This window comes from Lagenorhynchus albirostris, chromosome 15 (genome assembly GCF_949774975.1).
Source record: "Lagenorhynchus albirostris chromosome 15, mLagAlb1.1, whole genome shotgun sequence".
Classification (NCBI taxonomy): Eukaryota; Metazoa; Chordata; class Mammalia; order Artiodactyla; family Delphinidae; genus Lagenorhynchus; species Lagenorhynchus albirostris.
Window position 1 is genome coordinate 74,123,568 of NC_083109.1, and position 20,028 is coordinate 74,143,595.

The window sequence follows — 20,028 nt, forward strand, 5'->3', positions numbered from 1 at the left end:
ACTTTTTAATTCTATCTATTGATTTGATTTAATGTATTAATTGAGTTTTCCTAATATTAAGTTGTACTCAACTCCTGGAATAACCTGTACTTGGCTATGGTACACTATGCTTTTAGTGTATTTTTTTTTTTAGTTTTTTTTTTTTTTTTTCTGATGTGGACCATTTTAAAAATCTTTATTGAATTTGTTACAACATTGCTTCTGGGTTTGTTTGTTTTCTTTATGTTTTGGCCACAAGGCATGTGGGATCTTAGCTCCCGGACCAGGGGTCGAACCCACACCCTCTGCATTGGAAGGTGAAGTCTTAACCACTGGACCTCCAGGGAAGTCCCGTATTTTTATTTATTTATTTATTTATTTATTTATTTATTTATTTTTTGCGGTACGCGGGCCTCTCACTGTTGTGGCCTCTCCCGTTGCGGAACACAGGCTCCGGACGCACAGGCTCAGCGGCCATGGCTCACGGGCCCAGCCACTCCGCAGCATGTGGGATCTTCCCGGACTGGGGCACGAACCCGTGTCCCCTGCATCGGCAGGCGGACTCTCAACCACTGCGCCACCAGGGAAGCCCTGCCCTAGTTTATTTTAAATGAGATTTTCCAGCTTAGGCTTTAGGATTTCTGCCTGTATCCATAAATGAGGTTTGCCAGTTGTTTTCCTTTTGTGTATTTTGCTATCAGAGTTTTAATGACACTTCCTCTTTCTCTTCATCCTGGAATAGTTTATATGACATGAGGAGTATCTTTTTTTCAAAAATATGAAAAAACTCAGATGTGATTTTTCCTATTTGAGAAGCTTTTCAGGTTTTATTAAAAATTACTTTTCTACTTATTAAATCTCATTCCATTACTTTTCTACCTGGTAAGTTATTGTTTGTCAATAAAAGCACTAGTTTCAAAACAATTTTTAAAATATTAGCTTTAAGTTATACAAAAAAATGTTTCATGATTTTTATTTCTTCTGTATTCATTGCTACATATCTTTTCTCAGTTGTAATTTTGATTCTTTCTAAATTTGATATGCCAATAGTTTATATATTTTGTAGGGTTTTGTTTTGAAGAATTGGCTCTTTTCTTTTTAGTACAATAATTACCATATTTATTTATTTATTCCCCAATTAATTAATTCTTCCCCTACCCCAATTTTATTATATCCTTACCCCTATTATCTTTATGTCTAACTTCTTTTCTAAATGTTTCTTTGAATGTTTTCTTTCCTTTCCCCCCACCGCCATCTTTTAAAATGATGAAATTACTTTTAATGCTTTGAATTTACCTCTGAGGACAGCTTTGATTAATACCTACGTAGTTGAGACATGTAATGTTCTTACTGCCATTTTCTTTAAAAATTACCTCAAAATTGTAGAGTAAGTTCCCTATATATGAACGAGTTCCATCCCAAGAGCATGTTCGTAAGTCCAATTTGTTCGTAAGTCCAACAAAGTTAGCCTAGGTACCCAACTAACACAATCAGCTATATAGTACTATACTGTAATTGGTTTATAATAATTTTCACACAAATAATATGTAAAAAACAAACAAAAAATAAAGAAAACATTTCTAATCTTACAGTAGAGTACCTTGAAAAATACAGTAGTACAGTACAACAGCTGGCATACAGGGGCTGGTATCAAGTGAACAGGCAAGAAGAGTTACTGACTGGAGGAGAGAGAGGAGCAGGGAGATGGTGGAGCCTTAAGGATCGTCAGCAATAGGAGATGGAGGGCAAGCTGCAATTTCTCTCACACCTGACACTGATGGCACAGTTCTGGTTCCTTGCTGGATTCAATTCTATCTACCATCTTGAAAAACGATCCAGTGATGTCTGGGTAGTAGCTCTTTTTTCTCATCATAGATGACATGGTAGCACTGGATTGCATGCTGAATGGCTGCTGCAACCTTCGTGTACCGTTCTATGTTCGGGTCCTGTGCCTCAAAAACGAACAGTGCCTCCTCAAATAAAGAAAATTGTACTGCCATTTCCTGCATCATGAATCTTTTCAGTTCTTCAGTTATTTCTTCTTCCTCTTGTCTCTCTCTTCGTCCTTTCTCTGGGCCTCCAATTCCATCACGTCTTCATTAGTAAGCTCCTTGTGTTGCATAGCAAGGAGTTCAATGAAGTCGTCCTCTTGCAGAGCTAGCTTCAGATAAAGATACTGTACTACAGTACTCTATACAGTACTGTACAGTAAAGTACACAAAAGCACAACCACTTGTAGAGGATACACGCACGTGACAATGCATGCTAGACATGTGAACTAACTTACGTGATTGGGCATGTGAATGCACGTTTGCATCTTTGAAAGTTTGAAACTTGAAGGTTCATATGTAGGGGACTTGCTGTATTCTTCATTGGTTAGGAGAGTGTTTTTCAGTTCCAGAGAGGTTTAAGGATTTCTGCTTAAGTGTTTACTATGAAGTTCTACTTTCTTTGGGTTTGAGTAGGAGAATGTAGCCTGCTCATTTCAGCTCTGGAGAATTAGTTGATGTTCTCTCTGTTATCTTGCATGTAATCCTACATTTATAAATGTTTCACAGATGTTTTGAGAGGTGTAGCCTTTGTTTGCCACAGCATTCAGTATTGCAGTTGTATTACTTAAATTATCATCTTTAAAGACAACACAGCCAAAAGGAAAGGGCAAATGCAGAGTCAAGATCAACCAGGGTTCAAATCTGGATTTTGTTACAATTAATGACATAATCTTATACAGGTGACCTAATAAGGGAACCTCCTCTATGCCTTAGTAAAATGGGGACGTCAATCTCTATCTTTCACTGTTGTCGTGAGAAGTAAATATGGCCCCTTAGGTAAAATATCTCAGCAGGGTGTTTGGCCTGCAGCTTGCCCTAATAAATGGCAACCGTTATTAATTGTTGTCCACCTGATCTGCTACTGACTGATAGTATATCAAAATCTTTTCTCTCTCTGCTCAGGAAAATCTCTTGTTATTGTACGTTTGAGTATTCTCATGTTTTTCCCCCTTGTGAAATTCAAGTCTCCAATTTCTGTCTTTCATCTCTATCATCTTCTCTTTAATCATTTCATTTCTCGCTTATTTCCCTCTGTCTTTATTTAGAATAACTTAGGGCTATAGGTTATTCCTATAATTGTGTCTGCTGCTGCAATGGCTACTTTTATTACTGCTACGGCAGTTGTTCCCCTCCCCCCACATACTATGACATTATATTTTCCAAATAGCACTATGTTTGCTTACATAAAATTAATATACTAATACACTACTTTTAAGTAACAGACAAAGGAGTAGACCAAGTAGAAGTGTATGAGTAGCAAGTTCATCATGTGCAGATTTTGGCTTTCCCAGTACACAGTGACCCCTCTTTTCTGCGCTTCTCAGCTCGTGCACCCTCCCCTCCCTGTTTGTCATATTACGTGCAGGCGCTACTGTACTAATATATTTTGGACCTCATAACACATCCCCAAAAGTGAGAAGATAAGTATGGAGCTTGTGATACTTCTCCTGGCACCACGGTGGGCATTCTTGAGCACCCCTTGCCTTGCCCCCACCTTGGGGACTCCTGTCCTAGACCATATCGAATTTCTCTGCTTTTGGCCTTTGTAACACTTCCCCTTTTATAGTCGACACACACCCGTGATGCCTTGTTTTTCTCTCTTCCCAGCTGAACTCTAACTTCCTAGATGACCGTGCTGACGTCCTCCACATTCATGCAGCATCCCCACACCTAGCACAGTGGCTCTCACATAATGGGTTTGGGTACCTATCTGTTGGCTTGACTTAGAAGTTGTGGTTTTCTGCCAGTGGATCCCAAGTAGACCTTGACTTTGCTAGAGCATTGTTGGTGTCTTCACATTTTCTCCTCACTGAAGCCGGGTCCCTCCTCCTTCCATTCATGTCTTGGCCTCTTGCCTTTCACCTCATCCTCATACGTCTGTACAACGTCTTGTTTGCATAGGGCCGTTTTCATCTGTCATGGTGAGAATACAAGCAGGTGTTCCTTAAGCTTTCTTCTCTTTCTAATAGTGAGTGACTTTTGCGAGTAAATCTTTCTTTGGGTGTTCAGGATAATGTTTCTCTTCTCTTTTGGACTAATCCCAATTTTTTCCCTTCGTTTTCAATTCTTAACGTGAAGACCTGGGTCTCAGCAGTGGCCAACCATCAGCATGTGTGGGTGTCACTGACCACGTTCTTTTCCCACTTGAGTTTCAGAATATCCAGTTATGGGGTAGAAGTGTGCAGTACCTTGTGCAGTTTCTAGTGACTAGTAAGTATTCAGTAAAAGAATACTGGACAGAGTTTGTTATTCTCCTTCCACTTGCCACTTCTGTAAATCTGAGAATTATGGTGAAAGAATCATGATCAAGAAGCATCATATTGGGCTTCCCTGGTGGCGCAGTGGTTGAGAATCTGCCTGCTAATGCAGGGGACAAGGGTTCGAGCCCTGGTCTGGGAAGATCCCACATGCCACGGAGCAACTAGACCCGTGAGCCACAGCTACTGAGCCTGCGCGTCTGGAGCCTGTGCTCCGCAGCAAGAGAGGCCGCGACAGTGAGAGGCCCGCGCACCGTGATGAAGGGTGGCCCCCGCTCGCCACAACTGGAGAAAGCCCTCACACAGAAATGAAGACCCAACACAGCAAAAATTAATTAATTAATTAATAAACTCCTACCCCCAACATCTAATAAAAAAAAAGAATTACTAGGAGGTCGAGTTAATAGGACATAGTGACTTCTAAAAAAAAACAAAGAAAGAAGCATCATATTAAAAAATGATAACTCCCAACACTTATTACACTCTGGGTTCCTACTGTCTCTGCCCTGCTTCGGGCATGGAGACTGGAGCCTGCGGCGTGATGCTGGCCAGTGCTGGAACTTCTACTCTTGTGATATGCTGGGGTTGTAGCTACAAATGGAGGTTGACAGGGAGGTACCAGGGAAGGAGAGAAAAGGGGTGACAAGAGATGAGGACAAGGTGCCAGACTTCCTAGCAGCCCAGGCACACACGCTTGGGACCTGGTTGCCTGGGTTTCCAGGTTTGCAGAGTCTGGGTCTCTGAGCTTGGGGGGGACTGGCTCATGCCTCTTCCTACCACTTTTTGGCAGGTGCTGCAGCTCCTTTCCAAGAGTGCAGCCTGCACAGACCACCAGTTTTATTTCTCCATCTGCTTCACCGAGGCTGTGGTTGATAAACATTTCCCCAGGTTTTTTTCGAGTGGTTGATGGGTGGCCTCAGCTTTTAGAACTTCTGTGATTTTTTGGTCTTTTTCTAGTTGCCTGGACTCTTTAACGGAAAGTTGAGTGAAGACACATTAGAAATTATCTTCATTCTTTTTTTTACTTGATACATTTATACTGCAGTATGATTATCAGAGTAGCCTTAGCTAACACCTCTATCATGTCACGTAATTATTTTCTTCTAATATTGGGAACAATTAAGATCTATTCTCTTAGCAAGTTCAATGTTTATAATACAGTTTTGTTGGCTACAATCACTTAGTGTGTGTTAGATCTCCAGGACTTATCTCTCCACTAGTTGGAAGTTTGTACCCTTAAACAACATCATCCAACTCATTAACCAAAAAGACCCGAACAATCTGATTTAAATACGGACAGAACAAAATAGATTTTTTTCCCACAGAAGACATCCAGATGGCCAACAGGCCCATGAAAAGGTGCTCAGTATCTGTCCTTCTTCATCCTGAAGTCGAGATTATTCTGTACGCACAGCATCCATTTTCTCCTAACTCATTCCCTAATGTATTTCAGATCAGAAACTGTTAAGTCAAAACTATTCTCTGAAGTTTAGAAATGACCTTGCAGCCGTTGGAGTAGAAGGCGGATTTGGTGCTAGTAAGATGCATGGTCTGTCTTGTCTTGACAGTTTCTCTTCCACACGGATCCCTGAGGGAGACGTGTGCATAAGAGCAGTAGGAATAAGAAATAAAGTGCTCCTTTACATTCACCCTTATTCATGGCCTGTATCCCCATGTAGAAAATAAGAGAGGAGGCAGGATGGCTGGGCTTACTCAGAGCAGACAGGGCTTGGATGAACCTATAGCATTGATGAGAAACACTACCAGGGTGTGAGCCCCAGCTGTGAGCACAATCTTTGCACACCTCCTGAGAGCCAGCTCTGTGGACTAGCTGCTGCTCCTCTTTGGAGGAGAAGTGAGAGTGGGTAGTGGCAGTGCTAGGAGGCGCCACCAGCCTCCACCAACCCCCCTTTACCACCACTACCGCTCGACTTTCTCGTTCTACCGTGGTCAATTGCTATTTCCCACTCAGAGGTAAAGTGGAAGTAAAAACATCTTTTCTGTTACTCTGGGCTATATAATAGATGTCAAAGCTCTGCTTAATGTTCAGCTCTCATGGGAAACGGGCTTCCCGGGATGCTGAAGGCAGGTGCACTGCTTGGGGTTGTCCGGGCCTTGATGATGCTTTGACCGACAGGTTGAGGATGGGGCGCTTCAGGAACTAGGAGGACTTGATGTATGTAAAATTCTGTGAGCAGAGCAGAGGTTGGAGGGACTGTGCTAGTCCTTTCAGAAGAATGGCCAGGCCGGGTTGCTGCACAGAGTCAAGCCTCTCGGATCTAGGAAGACTGTCCCTTGTGTCACCAGCCACTGCGAGGTCTATTATTAGGGACTCTGAACCATGAGAAGCCTTGCATCTATTCCTGTTCTAGGTGTAAATGTTGATTTCCCCAGATTTCTGTGGTCTTGGCTCGATGACTCAAGACCTTAGAATGAAGGTAGAGGTGTGTTCATAAAAGAGTTAACACAACAGGCTATCCTTTGAAAGTCCTGCTTGCAAGGTTAGCCCTCTGCTGGTGTCTGGGAGATTGGATTTGGGGAGCGTCCCCGTCATTCCTAAAAGAAACAAGTGGCTCACTCTACCTAAACTGTATGTACAATATGGTTTATGTTTAAGCACCTGCTTTCCTCCTGGGAGTCTTGACTTTTAGTCCATGCCAGGGACAGATTGCCTACCTGACCAGCCCCCAATAAATACCTTGGACAACGGGACTCTAATGAGCTGTCCTGGTGGACGGGATTTCGCCTATGTTGCCACTGCTCATTGCTGGCGGAATTAAGCATGTCCTCTTGACTCCACTGGGAGAGAATTCTGGAAACTTGTGCCTGGTTTCCTCCAGACTTCACCCCAGTCACCTTTTCTCTTTGATAATTGTGCTTTCTAATCTTTCATGGTAATAAATCATAGCTGTGAGTAGGACTATATGCTGAATCCTGGGGATCTCTTAGTGAGCTGTTGAACTTGGGGGTGGGTCGTGAGATGCCTCCAATATAGAGCCCGGTGATCCAGGGTGTGACCCCTCTAATATGTATCCCACCCGAAGAGCTGTAGACCCCTTCCAACCAAGGCGCTGCTCCTGAGCCCCTTTTCTGTAAAACTTCAGGTGCTGCTATTGGGACAAGGCTTGGTTTTGGCCCCCCCCACTCACCCAGGTCCAGTCATCATCCTTACAATGTCCCTTTCTCAGCCTTCATCCTACTGGGTCCCCTGTAGCATTCAACACTACTGGAGGCTAACTGCCAGCCCCTTACTGAATCTTAGTGTCCCCTGTTATCTAGGGCACCCCTCTCATGCTTGGTTCTCCTCTCAAACTCTTCCTTTCCAGTGCCTTTCTCCTGCCTCTTACCTAGACTGTAACAGCATATCAAAATGGCACCCTTAAGTCTCTATTTTACTTTCTTTTATTAAAAATTTTTTTTATTATTATTTTTTGGCTGCGCCACGTGGCACGCGGTATCTTAGTTCCCCGACCAGAGATCCAACCTATGCCCCGTGCATTGGGAGCGTGAAGTCTTAACCACTGGACCACCAAGGAAGTCCCATAAGTCTCAATTTTAGGCTCTAACTCACAGGAACAGTGCAAAAAGTGCCAAGTCTCCCCAGAGCCCATTGTTCTTCCCTACCTTGATGTGTTAGTTAGCTCGGGCTGCGGTAATAAAACGGCACAGCCTGAGTGGCGTAAACAACAGAAATTTATTCCTCTCAGTTCCAGGGGCTGGGAATCCAAGATCAAGGTCCTGACAGGGTTGGTTTCTGGTGGGAGCTCACTCTTTGGCTTGCAGATGGCCACCCTCTCGCTGTGTCCTCACATGGTCTTTCCTCTGTGCTTGCACTCCTGGTGTCTCTTCCACTCCTTATAAGGACACCAGTCATATTGGATTAGGGCCCCACCCTTATGACCTCATTTAACCTTAATTACCTCCTTCAAGTCTTTGTCAACAAATACAGTCACACTTGGAGGTGGGGGAGTTAGGGCTTCAGCAGGTGAATCTGGGCATAGTTCAGTCCCTAACACTTTATGAGAGGTTGAAGCATTAGGCAAAAGAATTTCACTGGATGGTGTTGGTGGTGGGTGATGCTCTTACTCCCCACTTGGACCCTTTCCACTGACTCTGCGTCGAGGACCAGCAGTGCTTATCTCATCCTGTTCTCTTCCCATAGGAACACTCGGTCCAGCGTGAAGGGAGGGTGGTTGCTGTTCCAGCCACCCTCCAGCCTTCCTGGGGGCCCCACGTTGTTCAGGGTGCTCACCTCATCTCCCCTTTCAGCTCATTAGAACCTTCCCTCCACTGAGGGCTCACTGCCGAGCCATTGAGAATTTCCTAATTGGAGCCTTTGCTCCCAGCTTGGTGCTGCCCTAGATCGGTGCTTCTAGGTAAGTCCCAGCTCCCACTTGATTCTGTCCCAGGTTTCGGACTACAACCTCCCGGAAGTAAGCCTGTGTCTATTCGTCTCTTTCTTGCCCCACCGTACATCGCCCGCTCTTCTGCTCCTTTGTAGGCATGCTTCTGGAATTGAGTCAGTTGATTTGAGCGGAGTCTCAGGCAGACGTTTCTTCTTGCTCCTAATCCGTCTCCTCATTACCCTTCTGAGCCCGCCATTTTTTCTGTCTATGCCTCTTTCCTTCCTTTTATTTTGCAGGGATTTTTACTGTTATTTTAGCTCTTGGTGAAAGTTTCAGCTGTTGGTCTTAATGAATGTTGTGCAGTCCTGGCCCTCCCTCGGCTTCCTGCCCTCGTTCAAGTTCATTACTCTGACTTCCATAGCAGTGGGAAGCAATCAGACGCAGTCCCGGGCAGGTTAGCTTCCCGCATGTCTTGCTAAGCGGATCATGATATTTGGGCTTGCGGAGGGGGACTGAGGCCCCGTAGGTGTGAATTTCATTCTTTCACTCTGCACTCACTTGCCTGTTCAAGATTCGTAAAACAATTTAACCAAGTAAAGTTTTTTGCATTCGGAATCCGCTGCATTCTGTGAAAGGTTGGGGAGTCTGGGAAGATACCCACTTTGTTTTTAGGGGACTGTGAATCCGGAATGCTAGCCTCATGTCACGCTGCTAGGCCTGCACAGGCCTCATTCGTCAGACCAATTCTTTTTGGTGGAAGAGGATGCCTGGAGGGTTGTATGTGAGATACCTGGGTCCTCAGAGTATTGACCATCCAAGGAGGATTACTGAGAGCCTCACCGCAGGCAGAATGGCAGTTTGGGGAACAAATAGCTTTCAGGCAGTGGTCATTTGCATTAAATGCCCCTAAAGGCCATCCTCCCAAATTCCTACTAAATTTCTTCCCAAAGGCCCAGATAGGAAAACATATTAAACTCTCAAACTTTGTAGAGCGATATGAACCTGGGCCAGGAATTATGCTGGGGCCTCTGACACGGAGGGAGGCTTTGCGACGCGGGGGTTAGCATCAGGGGTTCCAAGCTGATCCCTTTGCTGGTGCCTACTGGCTGTGTAGCCTTGACCTAGCTCCGTTTAACCTCTTCTTGCCAAGATTTTCTCAAGGGCAAAATGTGGAAGGGCGGAACCTATTCATAGTGCTGGGATAGAATCAAACAATAGTAAATGTAAGGGCTTGAGTTCAGTGTCCGGCATATCGCAAATGTTAAATCAGTATTTCCTATTACTTATTGTCATTCTTTTAAATGCTTAAGGAAGACCTCCAGCAGCTGACCTGAGACCCAAGAGAGCAACTTAGATTTCAGTTTGCCTCTGTGTGCCAGGCAGCCGTAGCACTCCCCAGCCAGGGAACGCTGGGATCAGGGGGAATGGTGTTCTGACAGAGCCACACATCGCCCGGCCTCCTGAGAGACAGCAAAAGCATAGGCAGACTGCTGGGTTTGGAATCCCAGCTCTGCTCCCCTGTGTGAGCTTCTGCAAGTTACTGAACCTCTCTGTGCTTCGGTTTTCTCATCTGTAAAATGGGCCGCTGAATGAACTAGGGTGTGGCGATTTCTTTAAATGATGCCACGGCTTGGTGACTGCTCAGTATGTTAGATGTCAAGGTCATCATCAGACTTCCCAGACCTTGCCTCGGCCTGGGGCTGGTTTCTGTTCAAGGGGCTTAGGGAGAAACTGGTCTCTGAGATTGTATTCATCTCAGTTCTCCTGGAATGGATGCAGGGAGAGGGTGGGGACATGGGGGCCAGACTTCTGGGAACAGCACTGATAGCTTGTGGGGTGTACCCAGTCCTATTTGTCCTTCAAACTAGGATCTGCTGAAGACAGGTTTTCCTCAGTCTAAATCTGAATAGAACCTTTGTACTGCGGGCAGGTCTGATGTCGAGCTGTGTATGTGAAAGGAGGAGTCTTTGTGTACTGAAGGTCTGCAGAAAATGTGCAATGTACACACATACTCAGGAGCCAGGGCTGAGAAGATGCCAAGAGAGACAGAGATAGGTGAGGGGGCCCCACCCTGATTATTTCTCCAACTATGGGCCTGCAGGAATCTCCCTTGGCTCAATGATAGTTAAAAAAAAAGGGGGGGGAGGTTGGGGGAGAATCACATTCTGACAAATAACAGACCTGAAGTTCCAAATGTCATCTGCTTAACAGCTAGGAGCAGACCCTCCTGTGAGCCAGACCTCTCCTCCAAATAGCAGAAAGGCTCCACCAAGCCACCCGCGCAGCAGCGCCACAGCTGGTACTGCCGTGGGGTCCTGAGCACTGCCCCCACCCCGAGCACTTCCCCTCTGGCCAAGGCTCTCAGTAGTGAATAAGCTGCTCCCTTCACTGCGGCCAGGATGTAGTTTGAAGCGTCATTTCCGCTTGTGAGCTTTGGGTTTGCTGTTCAGAGCCAAGGGCACCGTCCGTGAACGCTCCCTGATGACTTTGACCAGAGTTCCATGTGGACCCTTGAAATGCACCAGTTCCACGTGCTGCTCTCCCATCACCAGGGGTGGCGGGGGAGGGTTTGGAGAGGTAGGTGGTCTCTCTCCTCCTACCTGGAAGGTAGATTGTTTAAAGACAGCCTGATGCTGAGAAGCAGGTGTTTTGCTAAGTCCTGTGGACCCCCAACCCCATCCCATTCGACTCCCAGGGAACAGTGGTGCCTACGGCACTATGGGCGGGAGCTGGTGTGGCCCAGCTGGTGGACATATTTTTGTTAAGGTCTCGTGAGGTCTCTTTTTTTATTTTTGCACCTTTATTGGAGTATAATTGCTTTACAGTGGTGTGCTAGTTTCTGCTTTATAACCAAGTGAATCAGTTATACATATACATATGTTCCCATATCTCTTCCCTCTTGTGTCTCCCTCCCCCCCACCCTCCCTATCCCACCCCTCTAGGTGGTCACAAAGCACCGAGCTGATCTCCCTGTGCTATGCGGCTGCTTCCCACTAGCTATCTACCGTACATTTGGCAGTGTATATATGTCCATGCCACTCTCTCACTTCGTCCCAGCTTACCCTTGCCCCTCCCTGTGTCCTCAAGTCCATTCTCCAGTAGGTCTGTGTCTTTATTCCTGTCTTACCCCTGGGTTCTTCATGACATTTTTTTCTCTTAGATTCCATATATATGTGTTAGCATATGGTATTTGTTTTTCTCTTTCTGACTTATTCACTCTGTATGACAGACTCTAGGTCTATCCACCTCATTACAAATAGCTCAATTTCGTTTCTTTTTATGGCTGAGTAATATTCCATTGTATATATGTGCCACATCTTCTTTATCCATTCATCTGATGATGGACACTTAGGTTGTTTCCATCTCCGCACACCCTCGAGCTTCTGACCTTTTATGAACTGTTGGACCTCACCTGGGTGACAGACACTTGGGATGACGCCCACTGCTAATAGACCAACATCCCAGAGAGAGGGCCCCGGAAGGAGAGCCGTAGTACCTGGGACATTATCTAGTCCAGTGTTTCTTGAACTACTTCCTCTTCGTCCTCTTCCTCTTCCTCTTGTCCTGTTCCTCCTTCTTGTTCTGCCACTCCCCCACTCAGGTGCCTAAGAAACTTGTTTCCCTAGTTGCCCTAACCCCATGGCATTTTATTATAATTGGACAGATATACTGTATGAATATATGTTTATACACTCTGACGTTAGGAGGGCCACAAACCATAATATCTAAGTTATTTTTGGTCCCCTAAGAATCACTTTCCGTCTCACGGAAGGTGATGCTCTCTCTCTTGAGAATGCACCCTCTAGCCTGAGACTTTTTGGCCATCCAGAACCAGCTTTGACTAGTGGGAGTGGCTTGGGGTGAGCTGGGGGTTAGCGCATGTATATAACAAGCGCGGTTGTCCGAGCCTCATGGTTCTCGCTCAGTATGAATGCCAGCAAGACTGGGCCATTCTCATCTTCCTCCAGCTGCCACCTTTCCACTTTCACAAATACTGGATGACTTATCTTTGGGCAAACATCTTGGTCTGCATTTAAGATCATTTCCTTGCTTTGTCTTTTTCTTTAAAGGTGAAGTTGTTAGGTACAAAAGAACCAGAATGTTACAGCATCTTGAACACTGCTAGTCAATATCTGGGTGAATATACCCAGAGACGCGTCAGAGAGTCCATCTCTCATCTGCATCTCTGCCAGCACTGAGCAGTATTCTTTTTTATAAGTATTTGCTCATTTGAAAGGCAAGATGCTAACTCATTGTCGCCTGAATTAGCCATCTTATGACCAGCCAAGGGGAAATTTTGGATCCTTTCTTCTTGCTGACAGGTGAGAGATACATCAATTTCTTCTCAGTAGTCCATCCTACTGACTTGTCATGCTTCCCCTGTCCTCTGGGAAGTTTTATCTACACTGGGATCTGTTCCTGGACTGTCTGTTCTGAATTATTGACGTCTTGATCATGACGTCTGCTTGACTTTTGGAAATAGGTTTCCAATGAAGGTTCTTGGAAGGCGATTGCACTCCAGGAGTGGATTGATGTGTCTGCACTTTGGCAAACATGTATGCAGACACCTGGACTGTCCTCCCTGCCTGGGGCCAAGATGTGGTGAGCTGTTGGTGGAGACACCCTCCTGAGCCGTCCTAAGGGTGCAGAGTGCCACACTGATGCGTCACTGAGGCTCAGACAATACCCTGAAGGTCTAATTTTGTCTAATTTGGCTCAAGTTCACCTTTGGTCAGTGTCAGCTCTAGTATGAAAGATCCAATGCATGTTGAACTGAGCAAAGGAAAAACAAACAAGCAAGAGACGTCATTCATTCTCTAAGTGCATACTGAGCGCCTACCATGGTGTCAGATATAAAGAAGTTTCAGGCTGGGTCCCTGGCCTTGCAGAGCTCACAATCCAGGTGGGAGATAGGTGTGCAAATTAGTGGCTGAGATATAGGGTGATCTGTTCTAAATAGATGCACACTAAATTAGTAGAAGGGACAGAAGGAAGTGCCCAACTCTGTCTAGTGAGATGAGGAAGGGTCAGGAAAAATACAAAAAGAGAACATGATGTTTAAGCTCCATTGTATAGAACAAGTTAGAGATCACCAGGTAGACAAATGGGGAAGGGCATCCCGGATGGAGGGAACAGCATGTACAGAGGCATGGAGCTCTGAAAGAGCATGGCATTTTGTGCAGAGGTGGGAAGCAAAGCGTATCAAAAGGAATAGTGGGACTTGAATACCATCCCGAGGTGGTTTCCTTATTTTTGGTCAAAGATGCCTTTGAAGTGTATAAAGCACGGTCAGATGTGCTTTGGGGAAGTAAACTCAACTGTCAGGAAGAGAGTGTGGAGGTGAGAGTATGAGGGCAAAAGCCATTTTACTAGTAACATTGTAATTATAACTAGGAACATTCATTCTTGGAAGCATTTTCCCACCACAGTCTTTTTGGAAATGGACTAGCAATTGGATTAACAAAAAAGGTAGAGCAGCCACAGGTATTTAAGAAGTGAAATTAGTAAGACTTGATGACAATTTATGTGTGATTGGCAAGGATGAAGGAAGAGATAGGGATGAAGATGTGATTTCTCTCCTGTACAGCTGGGCAATTTGGGGTCCAGGTACAGCAGGTGTGAAGCCGTGGCCATTTAAGCGGGAGGTGTTGGTTGGGCATTTAGACACAAATACTGACAAATGATTAGGAATATGAGGTATCAGAGGTACTCACGGTTGCGAATTTCTTGTATTTCTTTTGGTATTTTAAGAATGAAGCCCAATTTTCAGAAATGGTTTCAGCTCCTCACTGATTGAGGTCATGCCGTGGAGAAAAGCATGGAGATGTTTATTTCATTGGGTACAGTAGGTCAATTTCAGCTACTTTTCAACTCGTATTTATATCTTCTCCTTCCAGGGGATGGTCAGGTGGATTTTGATGAATTCATGACAATCCTTGGCCCCAAACTGGTGTCTTCAGAAGGTCGCGATGGTTTTCTTGGAAACACGATAGATAGCATATTCTGGCAGGTGAGTAAGAATTCTTTGAAAAATTAAGTTTGACAGTAAACACGTGTCTGGAACTAACGTTTGACTGTGAATTCTTGAGCTTCTGTTCAGCACGTGAAGCTCCCTTCTGGGCTTGAGAGACATACGTTCCTTGAACTGGACGTCTAAGTTGAGATCCATCCTAGGTCCCCTGAACAAAGAATCAAAACTATACTCATTTAAGGCTCGGAAGAGTGAAATATCTCCCTATTTTCCCTCATATCAAAACTAGTTTTACATTTTGGAGAAATGAGATTCCTCCACTTCTGATTCACAAAAGACTTTTTCCTGGGGACACTTAGAAAGGACATATTGGTATTACCTGAGCCCACTCTGTCCCTGGTTCCAGCAGATCCTTGATGGGAGGATGGCATGGCTGCCTTGTGTGTTTGGATCCTAGCAATACTCTTAATAGGACAGAAAGGTTTTATCTAAAAATTTGCATTTGATGCTTCTCGATTTGCTTCTATTTCTATCTTGTAAAATCTCTTAGGAAATTCCAAATAATACCTTCAAATGATTAATTGTGCTATAAATCATTTCTCTATATTAGTTCTTTAGTCTTAAAATGTGACTATTATTTTGTGACTATGGAATTTGGGGAATGACTCATCAATAATTATTTTAAAAAATTAGGGACTCCCCTGGCGGTCCAGTGGTTGGGACTCCGTGCTTCCACTGCAGGGGGCGCGGGTTCAATCCCTGGTCAGGGAAGTGGGATCACGCATGCTGCGCAGCGTAGCCAAAAAAAAGAAAAAAAAATTGAGTTAATTTGTCAAGTTAAATTGAATTACTGTTTAAACATGTAAAATACCATTCAAACACGGTGTGGTTTCTTTAATTTCTTGATGTGTTTTTTTCCCTAACCAAAGATACTTCTCTGTATCTCTAGATAAGGATTGCAGTTGACGTGTATCTCTAGTCTTATTCTGCTACCCATCTTGCATATAACCAACAAGTACTTAGTAAGAACTTGTTACTGGCCCTGTAGTCTAACAGTCACTATGGGTTTTACAAAAGATGCTTAAGACACAGTCCTGGCTGTTTAAGAATTTGGTTGGGGAAACACAACTAAGAGAGAAAACAAAGAGTAATTAATTGGCTTGATGGTTACTAGACTGTAATCTCCTTGCAGCCAGGGACTTCATTGTTGTGGTACCCGCAGCAGTTAGCCCATGTACTCAGCAGACCCTCAATAACTTTTTTTTAAATAAAATGAATAGAAGTTCAAGAAAGGAGACACATGTGGTCTTGAGAGGTCAGATAAGGCTTCAGGAAATGGGGGTACTTGCTTCAAACCTTGAAATAGGTGGGGGGTTAAGTGAGAAAAGAAAGAAAAGAGAGCATCCCCAGCCTGTCACAATGAGAGTTTGAAAAAAGGTGGAGGCAATGAGCACAGGAAAGTCATTGACCATGAGGAAGATACGGTTGAAAGGGAAAGAGCTCAGGATCCACTGGCAGAGTGGATTTAGAGCCTGAGGAGAGAAGGCTTGAGATGACTGACTCCAAGTTTCCCAACTGGCTACTACTGCCAGGAATACGATCATGGAGAAAAGACGTCTTTGTGGAGTTGAATTCTAAATTGGACACGTTGAGGGTCAGTCACCAAGGAAAGTCTGTGCACAGCTGAAATCAAGGATGGATCATGGGTGAGAGGCCAGGGCTGGGAACCCGGATTTGGGATTCATCAGAGCTAGTGGGTGAAATTATAGTCAAGGATGAGCTCAACAAGGAAAGTCGTATACCTGAAGATGACCAGAGAGACAGGACCTTGTCCTGGAGGATATCCAGGGCAGGGGAGAGTGAGACATGGCGTCTGACCTCCACGCTGCTGATACCCATCAGGAGAACGTCATCTCCCTGTGGTTATGATCAGCCCTGACTCTCCCTAGAGAAGGACCTCCATGACCCTACTTACCACGTGATCAGAATATTTCAGCTCTCAGGTAACATTTCGATGTGGAAAGATAGACGGGTGGACTCCCCTGGCCAAAATCAAAAGTGAGCACATAGGGGGACTTCCCTGGGGATCCAGTGGTTCCAATACAGGGGGCACGGGTTCGATACCTGGCCAGGGAACTAAAATCCCGCATGCCGCACAGTGCAGCAAAAAAAAAAAGTGAGCATATAGTTAACAAGACAGAGAAACATTATTTCCCACCTGGCATCTTGCAGCCCATACAGGTGTACTCTGTTTGCACATCTGGGAGTTGCTGCTCTTCTCGGTTTCTCTTCTTCCTTGCGCTTTCTGAATGCTTTCTACCCTTTGCCTCTGTCTTCAGGGCCCACTCTAGCCTAGAAGGATGCTGCAAGCCCTTCCAGGCTCTAAGCATTCTTCCTGGCCCCGATCCTGAAGGGGAAGGAGCTGCAGGTACTTAATTATATCTTAAGTGGAGGCCTCACATCTGCCAGATTCTTCCCAGTAGAGCATCTGCACGAGGAAATATTTCTTTTCTAATATATTGATTGCCTCTTGCATAACTGGGACATGCTACTATGCTCATGAAGTCTCTGTGTTTTTGCCTTACCAAAGACCCTCCCCCTCACCCAGGGTGATAAATGGGATGGGAAAAAGAGAATAAAAGGGGAAAATGCAATTCTGAAATAGCTAAACGAATGTGGGACCGTGTGGACTGGTGGCTGTGACTTCCTCTCCTGCTGGTGCTCCCCCAGCTCAGACTTTGACGACTAGCAAAGGAGAAAGACCGTCAAACCATTCTTGATAGTCAGTCTCCTCTGCTGCCTGTCCCCCGTCTGCCCATTCAGTGACAGTGTGAGAAAACTGTACTCAGAGTATTTGGTCCTTCCTGGAAGAAAAGCTCATATTGCCAGCACTCCAGTGATTTTTCAGGTTTGAAAGGAAGCTCTGTGTGTGCACAGGTGTATGCGTGCACGTGCATCTGTGTACACGTGAGTGTTTACTTTGCTGCTGTGGTTGAAGATGGTCTAGAAGAGGAGCAGCAGAAAGGCAGCTTTCTGCCTCTCAATTTCCAGGCAGGAGATTTTGATATCAGGAGTTACTGATATTCTAGAAAGGAGAAGACCATCCATTTGAGACACTGACAAGGCTTCCTGTGAGGGACAAAAATCAGTTTCCTGTGGAAACAGACATGATGGTACACTTGGAAGGCCATATTAGTGATCTATTGCTGCATAATATATTATACCAAAAGCTAGTGACACAAAACAGTAAGTATTTACTAATCTCACTGTTTCTGTGGGCCAGGAATTCAATAGCAGCTTAGCTGGGTGCTTCTGGTTCAGGGTCTCTGATGAGGTTGCAGTCAAAATGCTGGCTGGGGCTGTGATCATCTGAAGGCTTGACTGGGGCTGGAGAATGTGCTCTCAGGTGCTCGCTCACGTGGCTGGCAAGGTGATGCTGGCTGTTGGCAGGAGGCCTCAGGTCCTTGCCACACGGACCTCTCCGTGGCGCTGCCTGAGTGTCCTCGTGACATGGCAGCTGGCTTCCAGAAAAACAAATGATCCAAGAGAGTACAAGGCAGAAGCTGTCACGTCTTTTACGACCTAGCACTGGAAGTCAAACTCCATCGTTTCTGCAATATCCTATTGGTTACACAGGTCATCCCCATTCAGTGGGGAGAGGACTACCTCCCAGTGATTACCGGGAGGCAGGGGTCATTGGGGACCACCTTGGAGACTGGCTACCACAAAGGGGGATGATTCTGTAATTGGACTTCAACTTCTGACCTGACATTGCTGCCACAGCCTTTCATTTTCCCTAGGCTTTGGTTTCTTCCTACCTGAGAGGAAAACTGTGACCATGGCCGTTCTCTGTGTTCCGAGAAGTGATCCCACCAGGCCCTAGGCTCACCTTGCTAATTAAATAATTAGCTCTCAGTGCTCGCTCCTTACTGGCATGCTAGCCTACGGTGCCAAGGGTAAGATAAAATCAAACGGGATTCTGCAAAAGCAGCTGTTGATCGGTTGGTGCTCATCCCGAAAGCTGTGAGCCTCCGGCTCTTTGTGAGAAATTGGTATCAGCGAGGGGGGAATGTAATTGGCTATGCAGCCTCCTTTCCAAAGAGGCTGGTCTGAGGGCTACGACTCAGTCTCCATCCTCCCAGGATACTCGGTCCGCTGGGTGTGAGGCTCACAGATTTCTTGGTAGCCAGTTCAGAACCTCTCTCTTACGTAGCAAATGATAACTTGTGAAATTCTTATCATCTTCTTTCCCTTCACTCATCAAAGTCCTGTGTGTTGGCTGTTACTGCTGTGATGTAGTTGAGCAAGGCTTGTGAAATTATTTTTGGAATCAGCCTTAGGACTTGGTGTATGTTAATGGTAGAGAGGAGGGGAGGGAGGGGCTGAGGGGGCCAGGCTCAGGATGGGCGGGGAGGGCTTTCATGCTCATTGCTTCAGGTCCATTGCAATCGCAGAGGAGCAGGGTCCTCAAAGTCACTTTGTTCCGCCAGTCACTCACACCACACACCATGAGGCCACTTGTGCCCAAGAATGTGTCTTTAACGCAACAAATGCTCCCGGGTGGAAGGAGCATCTGCATCTCAGCTTCACCTGAGTCCCCACAGCAGCCCTTCATCTTTTCTCCTCCTTGACCTCCAGCGCTGTGCTAGCTGGGTTCCACCGTGAGCTTGAAGACAGCACACAATGGCAAGGGAAATGACAAGCATCACGGGAGATCATGCAGCACTACTGATCTATCCTAGGTCCAGCCAACACTTCCATTAAACTCTTCTCCCTCTGAAGAAAGAGAGAGAGATGAGTCCTGCCCTTAGCTAGGAGAGGAGCCAGTGGTGTCGGCTTCTTCTTTTTTTTTTTTTAATTTATTTATATTTATTTATTTTTGCCTGTGTTGGGTCTTCGTTTCTGTGCGAAGGCTTTCTCTAGTTGTGGCAAGCGGGGGCCACTCTTCATCGCAGCACGCGGGCCCCTCATTGTCACGGCCTCTCTTGCTGCGGAGCACAGGCTCCAGACGCGCAGGCTCAGTAGTTGTGGCTCACGGGCCCAGTTGCTGCGCGGCATGTGGGATCCTCCCGGACCAGGACTCGAACCCGTGTCCGCTGCATTTGGTGGGCAGACTCTCAACCACTGCGCCACCAGGGAAGCCTGGTGTTGGCTTCTTGACTCACATTTTTATCTTATTCACAATCCAACTTCATTCATTAAGACTTGACTCAGAGTTTCTGACTTAAGAAATGAAACATTAATATTTATGCAAATGAATCTGTTCACTGGATGGTGCTGGTTGTGTGGGAATGGATCTGGGGCTGGAGATCGAGAACTAAGAAACTCACAGGGCTGCCTGGTCTTTGTGCTCCAGAGTACCCCTCGCTTGCCCATATGCAAGCAGGTCGTTATCATAGCTAGTTTATCTTACAGCTATGTGC

The 20,028-nt window shown here is 45.5% G+C and overlaps 1 protein-coding gene across 3 annotated transcripts in view; it reads left to right on the plus strand.

Moving 5' to 3' along the window:
- CALN1 (calneuron 1) overlaps positions 1 to 20,028 on the plus strand; it is a 434,654-nt gene that overhangs the window by 254,353 nt on the left and 160,273 nt on the right. For all 3 annotated transcript variants that reach the window (XM_060124149.1, XM_060124150.1, XM_060124151.1), the window contains one exon: positions 14,532 to 14,644. In XM_060124149.1, the coding sequence (XP_059980132.1) occupies positions 14,532 to 14,644 (113 nt within the window). The remainder of the gene's footprint in view (positions 1 to 14,531; positions 14,645 to 20,028) is intronic.